Source organism: Gambusia affinis, linkage group LG08 (assembly GCF_019740435.1).
Source record: "Gambusia affinis linkage group LG08, SWU_Gaff_1.0, whole genome shotgun sequence".
Taxonomy (NCBI): domain Eukaryota; kingdom Metazoa; phylum Chordata; class Actinopteri; order Cyprinodontiformes; family Poeciliidae; genus Gambusia; species Gambusia affinis.
Window position 1 is genome coordinate 1,976,283 of NC_057875.1, and position 14,409 is coordinate 1,990,691.

Here is a 14,409-nt window from a genome sequence, read left to right on the forward strand (position 1 = left end):
TACAGCAGACTCAACAGGTAGAAAATAAAATTAAAAAAGCTAACATTGTGCACAAACAAGGAGTTTCACCTTAACTTAAACTGTAGGTGTGTCTGTTCAGTTTTTGTTTACCTTAATTCAGTGAAGTTACTCACAGTGACTCAGATAAAGTATCCAGAAATTTTACCCAAACAGAGTAAAGATACTTTATAAAAGTAAAAAGTACGATGTAGTGGAACTACTCAGAAAGTTACATAAGTAAATGTAACTTGTTGCTTATTTTGTCTTGTACCTTCAGTCTCCAGAGGGGATAGGCAGAATCTGGATCTCTGTTGAAGAACCTGGTGGTCTTCGTCCCTGCACTCAACAGATACTCTGCCGGAAGACCCTGCGTCTGTGAGATGTACCGAATCTGCAGGACAGAAATGCAAAAACAAACAAACAAAATAAACTAAATGAAGCAAATGCTTTGAAAGGACTTTGAGGTCTGAGATGGTCATTTGATCCTGTAAAAGAAAAGGGAAATGCTTTATGATGGAGGCTTGTTTGAAGGTTTAAAATACATTTACAGATTTAATTACAGATAATGATGGAAACGCCAGGAAGGACTTAAAAGCAAATTATGCATGATAGATTTTCTTATTATGTCAAAAAAAATATAATCAGTCAGATCAGAACATCTGCTGGCAGGAAAGAGCAACATGGCAGCAACCATAACAGCCTGCAAGAATTATCGCATTTAATCTGAATTATCTAATTAAGAACCAACAGCAGCACATAAACAAAAACAAAAGTTAGAAAAATCAGTTGTGTTTACTTAAATTTGTGCAAACCATTTCCCTCAAAAGAATCAAAAACTGCAATGTATAAAAACGAGTAAAGCTACGTTGTCCAATTTAAGAGTTACAAAGCTAAAGTAACTTGATGAATTTTGTTGAACATGAAAGAACTTTTCTGCCTACATCTCCAACAACACCATTCTGCTTATTAAAATACAAACATTAAAGAAGCATGGCTTCATCAGAGAATATTTTATTTTTCAACACTGCAATCAGTTGTACAAATGTTCAAAACTCTCTTCAGTTTGCAGGTTTGCTTGATCAGAAATGGAGTAACGTCTACACGATTTTTACCTGGCCTCAACTTAAATAGGATAACTTAAAAATTTTTATCCTAAAGTTTACACCACTGCCTTAGTGCCAATCAAATAACTATGTTACCTTCAGTTGTAAAATACTTTATATATCAAATGTGACTTATAAGTCACATTTGATATATAAAGATAATTTGACTTCTTAACTTAACATTTTGAAATTGGGCCTCTATCTCTTTAAAAACTCTTATTTTTTTCTGAAACTCCACCTTCAGGAAATCATCACAACATGGCTCCTCTATTAACCCTTTAACAACATTTTTACCAGAAGTAGCTTGTATGATGTGTAATTCCACCAGCTGTTTGCTAATTGCTGCTGGCTAGTCTGAAGGAGCTGAGCCATGTTTACTTGAAATCTTTTATTCCAGCGTGTATGAAGTAAAGATGCGTTACCTGGTCATACTCAGAGGCTCCGGGGTAGAGAGGCCATCCCAGAAACAGCTCAGCTATTACACAACCCAGCGACCACATGTCTATGGCCTCACAGAACGGCAGGCCCAGGATGATCTCTGGAGCCCTGAGGGAGAACAAAACACACATGGTCAGAGATCCGACGGCTTTATTCAAAACGCTGCGTCTTAGTGGAAAACGCATAAACTCACTGCCAATGAAACGTACATGAAAGCAACTTCTACGTTATAACTTTTGATAAATCAGCTAAAATCTTCCGAGGAGCAATTTCTTGGCAGCTCATCTGAGCTGATGGACAGCAGCCTGGAGTCGTATGCAGAGGTCAACAGAGGTCATGAGGTCAACATGTAGGAGGAGTCAATGTTAAAATATTTTAACACTTCCAAAGCTGATAAAGATTAAAACACACCCAGAAATAAAAATCACATTCCTGCATATCCTGGATGTCCAGAAACATTTAAATTAATCTGCAGCGTCGGAAGATTTCTTCCTGAGTTGCTGAGCTGTTAGCAGGAAATGCGCTTTAGACAGTTTTATAGGAGACTACTTATAGATCATTCATAATATAATAAATTTTATCAGTTTAGCTTGGACTTGTGGGAATGCTGGTAGTGACAAGCTTGGTTGTGGTCCAGCTTCCAGCACAAAGATACAGAGATTATAAAACCTTCCCTTCATACAAGTCCTCAACTTTAAATCCTTTAAGAGAAGAGAAATCGCAAACCACAAAGATAAATTCAGCTGACCTACACTGTTTAAAAAAGGCAGTAATAAGGACCACCACATATTGTGGGATTTATTCAATATGTTCATTTATTTTTTATTTACTATTACTTAACAAACCACTAATAATGCAAATTGTTGTAGCAGCAGAACTAATTGTTTGTCTTCTGCTTAAAATAAAAGTTTTTATCTTGACAAAAGATTGATGGCCTCAGATATTTTATCAGCAGTGAAGTCCAGAGCTCTTATTTATTTTGGTTTGTGCTGTCAGAAAGACAAATACACTCACATCTTCAATGACGCCCAAAATAACCAGGAGCCCCGCGATTCCTCACATTAAAGTACTTTGAAGAGATTCTCAGCCTGTCATTGCTATAGGAGGGACACTCTTAGTCCAACATTTTCTTCTTCCTGCTCTAGGTGGGGTGTCGTCTCTGGACTCCACAGAAACCTAATCTAGGCTGAATCCACTGAAACTCCTGTCCATTCATCTGTAATATATATTAACAGCATGATACGCGGTTCAAAGGAGCTCAAGGCGGATCTTGGGAAGTTTCAAGTTCGCAATCCTGATTGCCGTGACCATGGTAACTTGCCCCCCACTCCTCAGGACTCGGAGGGCTCTGGCAGGGCTTTGGTCATGGGAAACAGCATGTCATGGGGAGACTTTACAGAGATGTGAAAGAGTTGGAGGTAAATGAATGAAAACACTGCATACAGTTAGAAGAACGTCTCCAACTGCAGCCTGTTTTCCCTGCCAGCAGTGACGGTGGAGTAACAGGCCACGTTTTTATTGGGATATGACTGAAAGATGGAGGCTGCAGGCATTACAAGGACAGATGATTATAAACTGTAAAAGACAGAAGGAAGCAGAATACAATGTTCCAAAGAGGCAGAGGCACCAGTAGAGAGAAATACTTTACAAACTGACACAGAAGGTGGTTATTGGGGTCTAAAGGGCAGCAGTGGAGCAGACACCAAAGACAACACTGTGGCAACAGTATCTCAGGGCGCCGTTACACACCAATACAAAGTCAACATCACACACAATGAGCTGGGGTATCAGTCAAAAGGTTCCCCAAGAAGCAGAAAGCGGACTGCCAGGAGGCGATAACGCGAGGAAGAGGAGGAGGAGAGAAAAGGAGAGTGGCTGGAGATTCACTGAGAACATGGGGACAGATGTAAACGTAGCTGCTGCTGCTGTCGACTTTTCCCTTAATTTCACAAGAAGATTCAATGCAAACAGCAACATGATTTCATGTCCAGTTTCTGTGTAGTTAAGTTACTGAATACTGTGTAGCTCTATAGGGCCACATGATGTAGCTACGGCGTGGTCCACATGTAGCCATGTCCATATCGGAGAAAAAAGAAAAATATTTGTGTTTTGGCCTTTCATCCATACAAAATCTCTAATGTTACCAAAAATGATTATTTATAAAAATTTCAACTAAGTTGGAAATTTGGGGAAACTTTAGCTACTAGCTAAAAGCTACTGGCTGTTTGTTACTTGCTGCTAGCTAAAGCAAATGAACATTTATTGTTTCTCTGTTTAACTTATCAGTTTATTAAATTACACAGACTTCTATTAAAGTTACTGTTTAATAACAACATTTTAACAAGAGTTTTAGTTATTTAACTCCTACAATTTTGGTTCTTTTCTAGCTGACTACTGTATATATCAATTGAGTTCAGATGATCCATGGCACAATTAATTTATTTGAGAAAATATGTTACCTTTGTTAATTGCTTACAAATGCACTAAAATGCATTACAATACAATAATCATGATACTAAACATATTTAGTATAATAGAAAAATTAATTCAAGATGCTGAAAAACAGAAACATTTGAGGTTGAGGTTTTTTGGATTGCTTGGCCTTTCAGTTCCCTTTACTTATTTTATTGCTTGTTGAAGATGCTGAAAAAACAGAGACAATGCCACATTTGTGATTTTTTGACAATATATTGAAAGCAATATAATCACCTGACTGGTTATTCTTGTGTGGTTTATCTAAATTACATTTCTAATATTCAAAACAAACAGAAAGCATGCATGCTCTCTAATTTACAGGGGAAGTATTCTTCAAAACTCTGATGGATCAAATCAGCTTTTTATGGCTTATTTACACCTTTGCAAATACTTCAGTGAAGAAAATGCAGGGAAACTTCTGTTATGAGTCAGATTTGTCTAATAAAGACTTGCAACCGAGCGGAACCTCAGTGCAACAGGTTTCTCTTTTGGTAATTTTGTCCATCTAAAATGTGATGCTGCTCAAGTGATTTAAAGTCTGAACTCCACAAAATTCACTAAAATAAAGTTTCCATTTCTTGCTCCGCTTTTAAAATCAATCTGTGCATGCATGTCTCGATGCTTGTGGTGACTGTTTTTATCGACTTGGATCGATTGCAGCCTGCAGTTTCTCCGGTTGTACGGTATTGCTGTGTTTAAGGGTCGTTTTGTTTCCCTTCTTTCTCTGACAGATCAGCAAAACAAAAACAGAGGAAGGAAGGGAGAGAAAGTAACCTTGCTGTGCATGACAAGAAACCACAAATGCAAAGTTGCCCCCACCAATGCACCTCTGCCACTGCCTGCAGAGCACCTTGAAGTTGCTGCTAATGCAGCCCTACCACTGCAGATTGACTTCTGGAGTTAATAAATATTTCATTTTGGAGACATAGTTGGGAAATAGTACAGTGCTAAGATTTCAGTTTCATTAAATGCCAAAGGATAAATCAAAGACATGATAATGTGGTCAGAGATACCATCATGCTAAACTCTGCTTAGGTTATTTGCAGGGTATAATCAAATTAACTGTGATGTAAGACCAGAACCAACACATTACGGAGTAAATTTCCTGGTTCTTCTTAAGTTTTCACACCCTTCCCTGAATTACAAAACTAAAACTACTGAGAACCTGATATTTAATTATCTCTATAAAACCACAGGCACCAGCGTTCTGCATTCATTCACCTGATTACCAAAGCTGATTAACAAAATGAGCTGCAACATTCCCAGCTTAAGTTTTAATATTAATATTGCTCATATTTTAGCTCATCAGAGAAGAAGAAACAAAAAAGTAGGCTTTGTTGAGTACAAGATTTGTAAGTGTATAAAACAATTCACAAATATACGCAGCACAATGCATAAACATTCATACGTGCAAAAACAGTTTCTCACATTTACAGGTCTCAAAGTGCACAAGTATTACACTACGCATGTAAACAGGAAAATGTGTGCACACAAACTGCTAACTGTAGACGGATTAATCAACACGAGGGCACGAATCAGCTTGATGTGCTTTAGAGTTTTGAGACTTTCTTACGAATTCGGATTCACAAATGATGCAAATGATGCGTTCAAGGCTGTTGAAAAGCTGGGACATCTCAGTATTACCTGATTTCCTGGGCTATGAGAAATATTGTAATTTTGACTAGTAGCCCAAAAGACGTACGCTTACTGGATACTAAACTGTAAAGCATTTCTGCCTCATTTAGTTGTGTCTACTGTCTTTTTAGTGAGTTTTAAATTTTGAGTGAGTACATGAGTTTGGGAAACATATACTTACAGTAGTAAGTTGTGTTAACTTATTAATTTTGTCAAATATTCAAGATTTGAATAAATGAGTTTTTAGACTACTACTTAAAAAAAACTAAAGAAGAAAAAGACAGGAGTGTAAATATTTTCCCAGAATGCTTAGCTGTATGTTTTTGTATCCTGAGATGTAAGTGTGTTACATTGATCTGACTCTTGTGTGCTATTACACAAAATGTTTTTTTTTGTTTTGTTGTTTTTTTTCCCCACCAGGGGGTCTTTTGTGAGCTCTAGTGTCCCTTATATGACAGTAGACTGTCCTGTCAGCCTACTGACATGCGGCATGCGGCAAATGTCGGTCGGGTCCGGGAATCGAACCCGCGACGGCCGCGTCAGGGACTCAAGGCCTCCAAATGTGGGTTGCACTATCCCCTACGCCACCACAGCACACCCACAAAATGTTTATTTTAATGCATTTCTCAATTTGCAACGATTGAGGATAATATCCATCCATCCATCCATTTTCTGTACACTCTTGTCCTTAGTGGGGCGGAGAGGGCCCCACTAGGAGGGGTCAAGGTGCCTATCTCCAGCGAATGTTTCAGGCGAGAGACAGGGTCACCCCGGACAGGTCGCCCGTCTGTTGCAGGACAGGATAATGTCCTGTTCACACTAAATGTCAGAAGCAGAATTTACTGTAATGATTAATAAAATTCATTATCAGATCAGAAAATTTGCTCCTGCAATTTGAGACAGTAATTTAAATTATTCTAAAGTAAAATAAGTTGTAATTTTAACTTGATATTGTGAGTAAAAATAATAGAGAAATGTGTCCTTTAACTAGGTGAGGCCAGTTTCTTTTTTTTTTGCATATTGTGAAATAATTATTTGGTTTAAACTGCAGCATTAAGTTAAAACTCACAATTCAAGATTGAAAACATCTAACACGACTCGTGTCTTAGACAGAAACGTTTTAAGCTACTTTGGGTAATTAACTGAGCTTACTGCACTGTTGTACACACTGTAAATGTGACTGGATTGAAATGATTTTTTTGTGAAATCCCTTGAGATGACATTTGTTGTGAATTGGCGCTATCAAAATAAAACTGAATTGAATTGAATTGGGAACTATTGTTCTAGACTATGCTTGTCTCATACAACACAGACAGCATGTAAACTAAGGCTAGCCAGAAGCTTTGAATGGTTCTGAATGGGCACCCAGCAGCATGAGAGGGCTCAGTGTTCGGGCTACTGCCTCTGACAGCACCAGCTCCCCACAAAGAGAGGTTGGGACGGGGAGAGAGGGACTCAGTCTGCGTTTTGACATCCTCCCAGCTGGCCTGGTCATTGATGAGCCTCAATCCCCTTGGGAGACAGAGATGGCACGACTCATGAATGAAGCCTTTCTTCTGCCACCCCGACCCGCCCCAACACCTCGGCCCGCTCGCCCAACCTCACCATCGCATCCCTCCTTAACTGCCCCTCCGCAAGCAAAACCTCCTTAAACTAGGCCGCTGAGGCCAGGCTGTAGCGCTCCCCTCCCCGCTGCCTGTCCGCCCTCTGCTGAACTTTGCTTGGCTGGCCCGATAGCCCACACACACACACGCCCACACGCACACACACACAGCTGACATCACAGGCTGTGGGGAGACGGATGGATCCCCAGAACCCAGCAACGTTTAAAAAGACATAAATGCACAACGCGGTTATTCCAGTCTCTTGGTATTGGTTTGATCTTTCTCTTTTCCATATTTAAAACCTCCATCACTGGCCCTTATACAAACATGATTTATTCAAGAGGCTGGGAGTTAGGGGTTCGGGAAAAAAGCAAGGCTCTTCAGGGTAATAACAAGCTCAGTTATGACAAACTGCAAAAATGGTTCAGGAAGGAGCATTTTTCTGTGTTCAGGAGAAAAGACCTTTCCATTAACGTTTCTCCACGTCTCTTTGCCTGTTCCCTCCCTGCCATCCCACGCCTCGTCCTGGCTTAATGTAAAAGGCTCCTGGAGGTGCCGTGAATGGCTCCATCCCTCCCTTTGGGTTTCCATCTACATATTTATGCCCCAAAATGTTCCTCCACCGCTTCTTTGAAGAAGCACCATAGAGAAACACTCCCAGCTATAATGCATGGTGTTGGCCGACTGTGAAATCAATATGCAGAGCCGCGTCCCCTGCTGTGCACCTGTGGCCCATCAGAAGTCAGCCCAACCCTACACATGTACTCACAAACATACATCACACCTCCACTGATGCACCTGGACCTATCACTTTGGAAATGGCTGTACACAACTCAGACCATGCATATGATGATGCGATTGTGTATAATCAATGTGTATGCAGCAGCAATAGAGTGCAGGCTGCATTTAAATTTAGAGCTAGTGTTCCAGGTGGCTGAGAGGTGGAGAGGGGAGAGAGATGTGGACATGGAAAAGTTTTTACAGAGTCCTTGAGAAATGTCTCACTCCCCAAGCAGCGGCAACATTCCTGGTACTCAAGGTCTCTTGGAAAAAAAAGGTCTCTCTCTCTCTCTCTCTCTCTCTCTCTCTCCCTCTCTGTGTCTCGTTGTCAGAAGAAGGGACAGAGAAAGCGCTGACAAGGCTGCCACTGTTTCGCCTGTTAAAGTATTAGCATTCCATGTGAGTCTGGCAATACATTACAACACAGAACTGGAGAGGAGGGAGGAATTTCTTTTGATAAAAAATATGGAGAGATCAACTTCAAAAGATGTAGAGACCCAAAGCACGAATAATTATGTGTATGGAAACATTTAAGCACCTCAAACTCTATGGAAATTGAAATACATCAAAGCATGCTAATGTGAAATATAGCAGCGACCTATGCTGATTCAACACAACCTGGAGTCCAGTTCAGCTCTGCACCCGCAGGGAGTAAATTGCAACAGAGAGCTAACAAAGATAGCATTTGCACACTCAAAGGTCCTTTCTGTTTCCCTTGGTCTCTCCATCTCACATTTTACACCTCCCTCCTCTTTGAGGCCTTTTTAGATAATGAAATATTCAGCGGGCAGAGAGCCACCCCGTCACTGAGGCACACATGGAGCCGTGTTGTCGCTGTGTGCCATCGCCAGTATTAGCATGCCACATTCTCTTGCATAGCAAGACTCTTTGCCGTTGAACAAAAACTGATTTTATTTTGAACAGCAGCATTCGAAGACATTAAATTTCTATGTTAACCTGCAATGCATTTGCTTCTATTGAGTTTCCACACCTTGGAAATGAGGTCTTTTGCCATTTCTACTGCAACTACAGTAAAGCCCATTTGTTCACTTAGACGTCTCTTTATTGTTCCATCATTGCCTGTTGGTAATTGCCTCTTTCCCCTGGTTATTATTCTCCAGCATGCAGCTGATCCTATCAGTAATACATCTCATTTCCCCCCTTCAACCTACTGACGGCTTCTGGCACAGCAGTGCCTCCACAGTATACCCCCACCCCTGATTTCTCGGTGCAGGGGTCAAAGGGACAAACCTCTGTCTGCAAGGTAGAGGGATGAGAAGAAATGACAGAAGATGAGGAACAGTGAGATGGAGACAGTGAGGTGGGGAGGGGTTGTAACAATAGAAGATAGATGCTTTCTTCATCAACAGCCACCTATAACATAGTTACACACACACCCCCCTACACACACACTCTGTCCTTCTGCCTCTCTTGTCAAAGGGAAGAGTGCCGAGAAGGATTTGCCATTAGTAAATGATGGGTATTTGTCATACAGTGATGCTGTCGCATCAGACAGCCAACGGCGAAGATTTAGGGGATGCCAGGAGGGATCTTCATGTCTCCCTGACCCTATTAGGACAGAGGACTGACAGTCAGACATTATAAGGCCAACCTAGAAGTCTCTGGACAAGGACCTCAATCTGAGGCAACCATGAGTAGCTCACCTCCGACAAACTCACAAGTCTGAAAATCACACTCTGAAATAATAACAATTAGAATGATGTCGTTTTGCAGCAGTGTAATATCGTATCTCATCTCTTATCTAATATGTAGTTGAGTTAAACTATTTCAGGTGTTCCAGTCACTTCCATGGTCACAGGTGTATGAAATCAAGCAGACTGATTCTGCAAACATTTTTTCTGCCTGCTGATTGAACAGCTGCAGGATTCCCAATAAGAACAGTTCATAGAGAGGTTCATGGCCAAACAGCTGCATCCACGCCTTTAATCACAAGATGCCACACGAAGCGTCAGACGCTGCGGTAGAAAACACAGACCGGGAGGTTTCTGGCAACTTGACCCACAGGTTTGAATTTGGTGGTTGCCAGGAGAATGCACTTTGCCAGGTTTAGGTTTAGGGAGGGAATATTATGGCGTGGGATTGTTTTTCAGTCGTTGGTTTGGCTGCTTGATCCACAGAAAGGAACTCTTGATGCTTTGGGACATCTTGATATTGTGGAGATGGCCCTTTTCTGATCCAAAATGACTCCACACAGCACATGAATCTTAGTCCATTAAGAGATTGAAGTGGAAAACTGGAGACTGACCAGCACAAAACACTGACCTCACCCAATCAGAGCACCTTTGGTATCTATTGGAGCAGAGGTTTGCAAAGTGTGGGGTAGCTAGCTGCCTCTCAGAGAGCAAATACAGAACTGCTTCTTTATCACTATTATTTCTGTAAACCTTTTGCTGTCACTATTCTTGATGTTCAGGATAAACTATCATATCATAGTTCCACATGATATGATGCTTCAGTCCAACCCAGGAAAATATCAACTTTAAATAATCATACTTCTTTCTTATATTGTACCTGACCAAGACTCTGTCTCCTCACTCACTGTAGCTTTAGGTACTAAAATATATCCATTTCATCTCTGGCCTTGACTTGGTGAAGTTGGCTAAATGTTTGCAGTTACTTTTTCTGTTTTTTTTTTCCTTCATGTCACTCCTTAGAGAAAAGACTAAGGCCTAACAAACGCTCCCTTGGAAGAATGCTCATTCAAATAAACATACTCCTAAACCTTGAGCACAGTGAGACCTTAATCTTTATAATGTCAGCTGTATTTTAAAGCTGACATGTTAACACTGGGGTGCCATATTAGTTCAGGTGTGTTTAAATATGAGTACTTCAAAGCCACTCGGTCAGGGTGAAAGGAATCTGTGTGATGAATGCTTAAGCCCAAACTGATCACCACAGCAAATCTAAGTGCACAAGAAAATCAATAAGCTAAGTTACTGTAAGCAGTTGCTCCCCTCTATGATTCAGGTTTGCAAAAGCTGTGAAATATGCTGTTTTCATATCATATTTGGTGATGAAACCTTTGGTTTAAAGATGGAGTTCCTTTCAATTTAGTAAAAACAAATGTCACCTCAAGGTGTTTGTAATTACTGGCCTAACCGAACACACTCTAAAGTATTTTCCTGACAGTCTCTTTCTGTATCATTTTTAACCTGTCTCTTTGTGTGTATCTTGTGCTGTCTACCATTATTATTACTAACCTGTGTAATTTACCCCCAGCAGTTGCTTTAGTCCAACACAGGTCAGAGCAATACAGAGTCTGAGTGATGGAGGGGGAAGCAGCGGTTTGGTCAAAGTGGTCGACTCCTGGAGCCACCCATACTGGATATGTGATAAAACAACAGACAACAAGCATCTATTTGAAATGTGGCGCCGGAGAACATATAGCTTGGAGCCAGCAGGAAGCCATTATACCACCATAATGACATGTGTCTCCCTGCAGCACACAAACCTACAACCAGGCTGAAACAACACTCAGAAAGGCTGATAGGGCCAAAAGAGAAGTAGACATGGGTAGACATTTGCAAGGCTAAATATTTCCTCCTCCACCTCATTCCTAGCATGATGTGCAGACTTACAGTACGTGGTATTTCCCTACCTTCACCCATCCCCCAAAACACCCGCCCTGTCTTTATCACTCGGATTTGACTACCATCTTCCTTCCTCCCACCAGGTCAGGCAGCATTACCATCTCCTGCCTAATCAGATTCTGCTGTGCGCGACAGGAATTCTCAGTGCCCAAGGCGTCCCGGCTTCATGACAAGCTAACAGGCTGCAGAGAGCTCCAACTAAACCTCGCATGGGTACTTTGGAATAGAGCGGCTCCACGTCTCCTCGACCTGAAAACTGAGGAAAGACCTCCTGGTACGTTTGGGCCTTCGATCTGCCAGCTTTTCTGCTTTTCTCTGTTTCTGTCAGTCCTTGCAGAAAACTACTCCCTCTGAGTTCTGGTTAGTTGGAGTTGGAGAGGAGGGATCAACTTACAGGATCCGACCCTGATTGTCACCCAAACGTGGTCCAGAATGTGTAACCACTGACCCCTTGGTGGTTTTAACAAACTGGACATTACACATGCAGACATACAAAATGCATTTCTTGGGTTTCCAGAGTAATGGTAAGACTTCAGGTGAACTCACAGAAGAAATTATTGAAAATTTTGAAGATATTGTTTGTCATTTGTATTTTTTAAGCAAAAAAAAGTGGAAGGAAAAACATTTATTAAAATTGGAAACCAAATTTGGTATAAAAACAATCAGAGATTTTAGTTTTAAGCCATATCGCCTAACACTACTCTAGATAGAAAACTTTTTAAACTAATTTGAATAATAAACTGAACTTAATGAATTGTTAAATAGAATAACTGTATGCATGTATAAATGGATTGAACTGACTGTTGTCTATAAAATGCTTTGGCATATTATTTGCGAATTTCTGCTATATGAATAAATTCCACTGACTTGAGCTGTCAGACAGTAAATGAGACAACAGTTTTGTTTTTCCTACTTTCATACTAAAGCAGAGTTCATTGAAACTAATTGAGGTTGATAAAACAGAAATAACTCGGGTAACTCAGGTGTAATCGCAGGTGTTTGTGTTGGTGAGGAAAAGCAGCGTTCTCTCATCTTTCAGAGCAGACTTTAATAAGAGCCATCTCAAAAAACAATAAGTCGTGATGACAGGTAATTAATTTGGCTAGGAAATTGTGCCCAGTTATTTGTAAGTATAGTCACACTTAATCCCCTTTAAGTGACAACATATACCTCTTCTTGCTATCATACAGACGGCGTTAATTTTCTCCCATCCCTCCACAGTCTGGAACAGACATAGAGTCATGCAACACATCATATGCAATAAATTGTTGCTTTTTTTCCCAAGGAAAGCAATTATTGCACAGCAACGATCAATACCACGTTGCTGTTTCATGTAGCAGTGCTTGAGGATTCAGTTATTGTGGACAGAATGACATTATTGCTGCTGCCATGGCCTCAGTGGAGGAAACACCGAGCAAAACCGATTCCATCTACGCAGTGATTTGAAGAAAACTCAAAATTCAATACTGAATATGGCATTGTCACGTCCAAAAGAAGAAACAAGTATGGACTGTCTTAACGGGAGTTTACAGTTGATCCCAAGCAGGTGGGCATTTTGTGTTTTTGTCAAACTGTGCATGATAGTATCGACTTTAAAGTTAATTCCTCTTTAGAGAAACAATCAAGAGTCAGCACACAGATTCAGTTCTGACATCTGGAAATTAGTGAACCTTTGCTGATCCAAAACAACACAACGACCCGCCTCTCATTTACTAAAACTATCTTAATGTTTCCTGAGGCTTTTGGGAAGAAAGTAGGGTTGAAACGATTAATCCGATTATTCGTAATGAATCGATTATCAAAATAATCATCAACTAATGTAGTAATTTAATTGTTAACTGGAGACTCAAAGAGGTTATTTGCTGAAAAACATGATACAGAAACCTTTGCATGTAAATATGTTTTGACCAAAACTCCTCAAGTAGCAGTTTTAACTTTCTCAATTCAAATTCACTAAAGAAATGATATGTTATTGCATTTTAGGCATTACAATGTTTTCTTTCTTATTTTAAAAAGGAATTAAATTATTTGTTTGTTTACATCCTTTAATGTATTTCAAATATTGTATGAAACAAGTTTAAATGGTTAAATGAAATATATGTAGAATGTGGCCAGTTTTGATCTGATTAATCATCAGATCAGTAACTGATCCAACACGGTGGTGGTGGTGTGATGGTCAGGGCTGGATCTGTCATTCTTCGTTAATAATCTTTCAACATGGGTTAATATGACCAATCATGTAAAAATTCCTCCACAACAACAATAAAAAAGAAACTCACCAGTTTTTGCCAATGCTGGTTGGGAGACGTAACAAGTTATTGGGTTTAGGAGGCAATTAGTTTTTTACTTTTCCCTTGAATAAATGGAACTATCTTCTGTTTGCATTTTGTCTGATATTAAGATATGTTTTAAGTGTGACAAAAAAGAAATCTGCAAGGAGGCAAAAAGTTTTTCACAGCACCTTATTTTAGAAACAGCAGGAATAATTGTTGCTTAGATGAAACCAGTTAAATTACTAAATTTTGGTGTCAGCACCGTGAGAATGTAATCCCAAAGAAGCCTAAGGAAAACAAACATGCTTTCATCTGGGATTGTATGGAATAAAGACACCTTCACATGCCCCCCTGACAGCTCCATAACTCATAATTGTCGTCTTTAACCAGGTGTTTTCTCTCCTTAGCTCATTCTGCCCGGCGGGAGGACCGTCCTCCTGGTGACACACATAACAAAGGCATTCTGGCACCCAACATTTCCTTTTGTTGT

General features: G+C 40.2%; 1 protein-coding gene across 2 annotated transcripts in view; it reads right to left on the bottom strand.

Moving 5' to 3' along the window:
• The window catches only part of hipk2 (homeodomain interacting protein kinase 2), a 94,400-nt gene that overhangs the window by 30,468 nt on the left and 49,523 nt on the right, over positions 1-14,409 (bottom strand). For both annotated transcript variants that reach the window (XM_044126065.1, XM_044126066.1), the window contains exons 3-4: positions 1,526-1,649; positions 272-391 (exon numbers count right to left, since the gene is read on the bottom strand). In XM_044126065.1, coding sequence (XP_043982000.1) covers positions 272-391; positions 1,526-1,649 — 244 coding nt within the window. The remainder of the gene's footprint in view (positions 1-271; positions 392-1,525; positions 1,650-14,409) is intronic.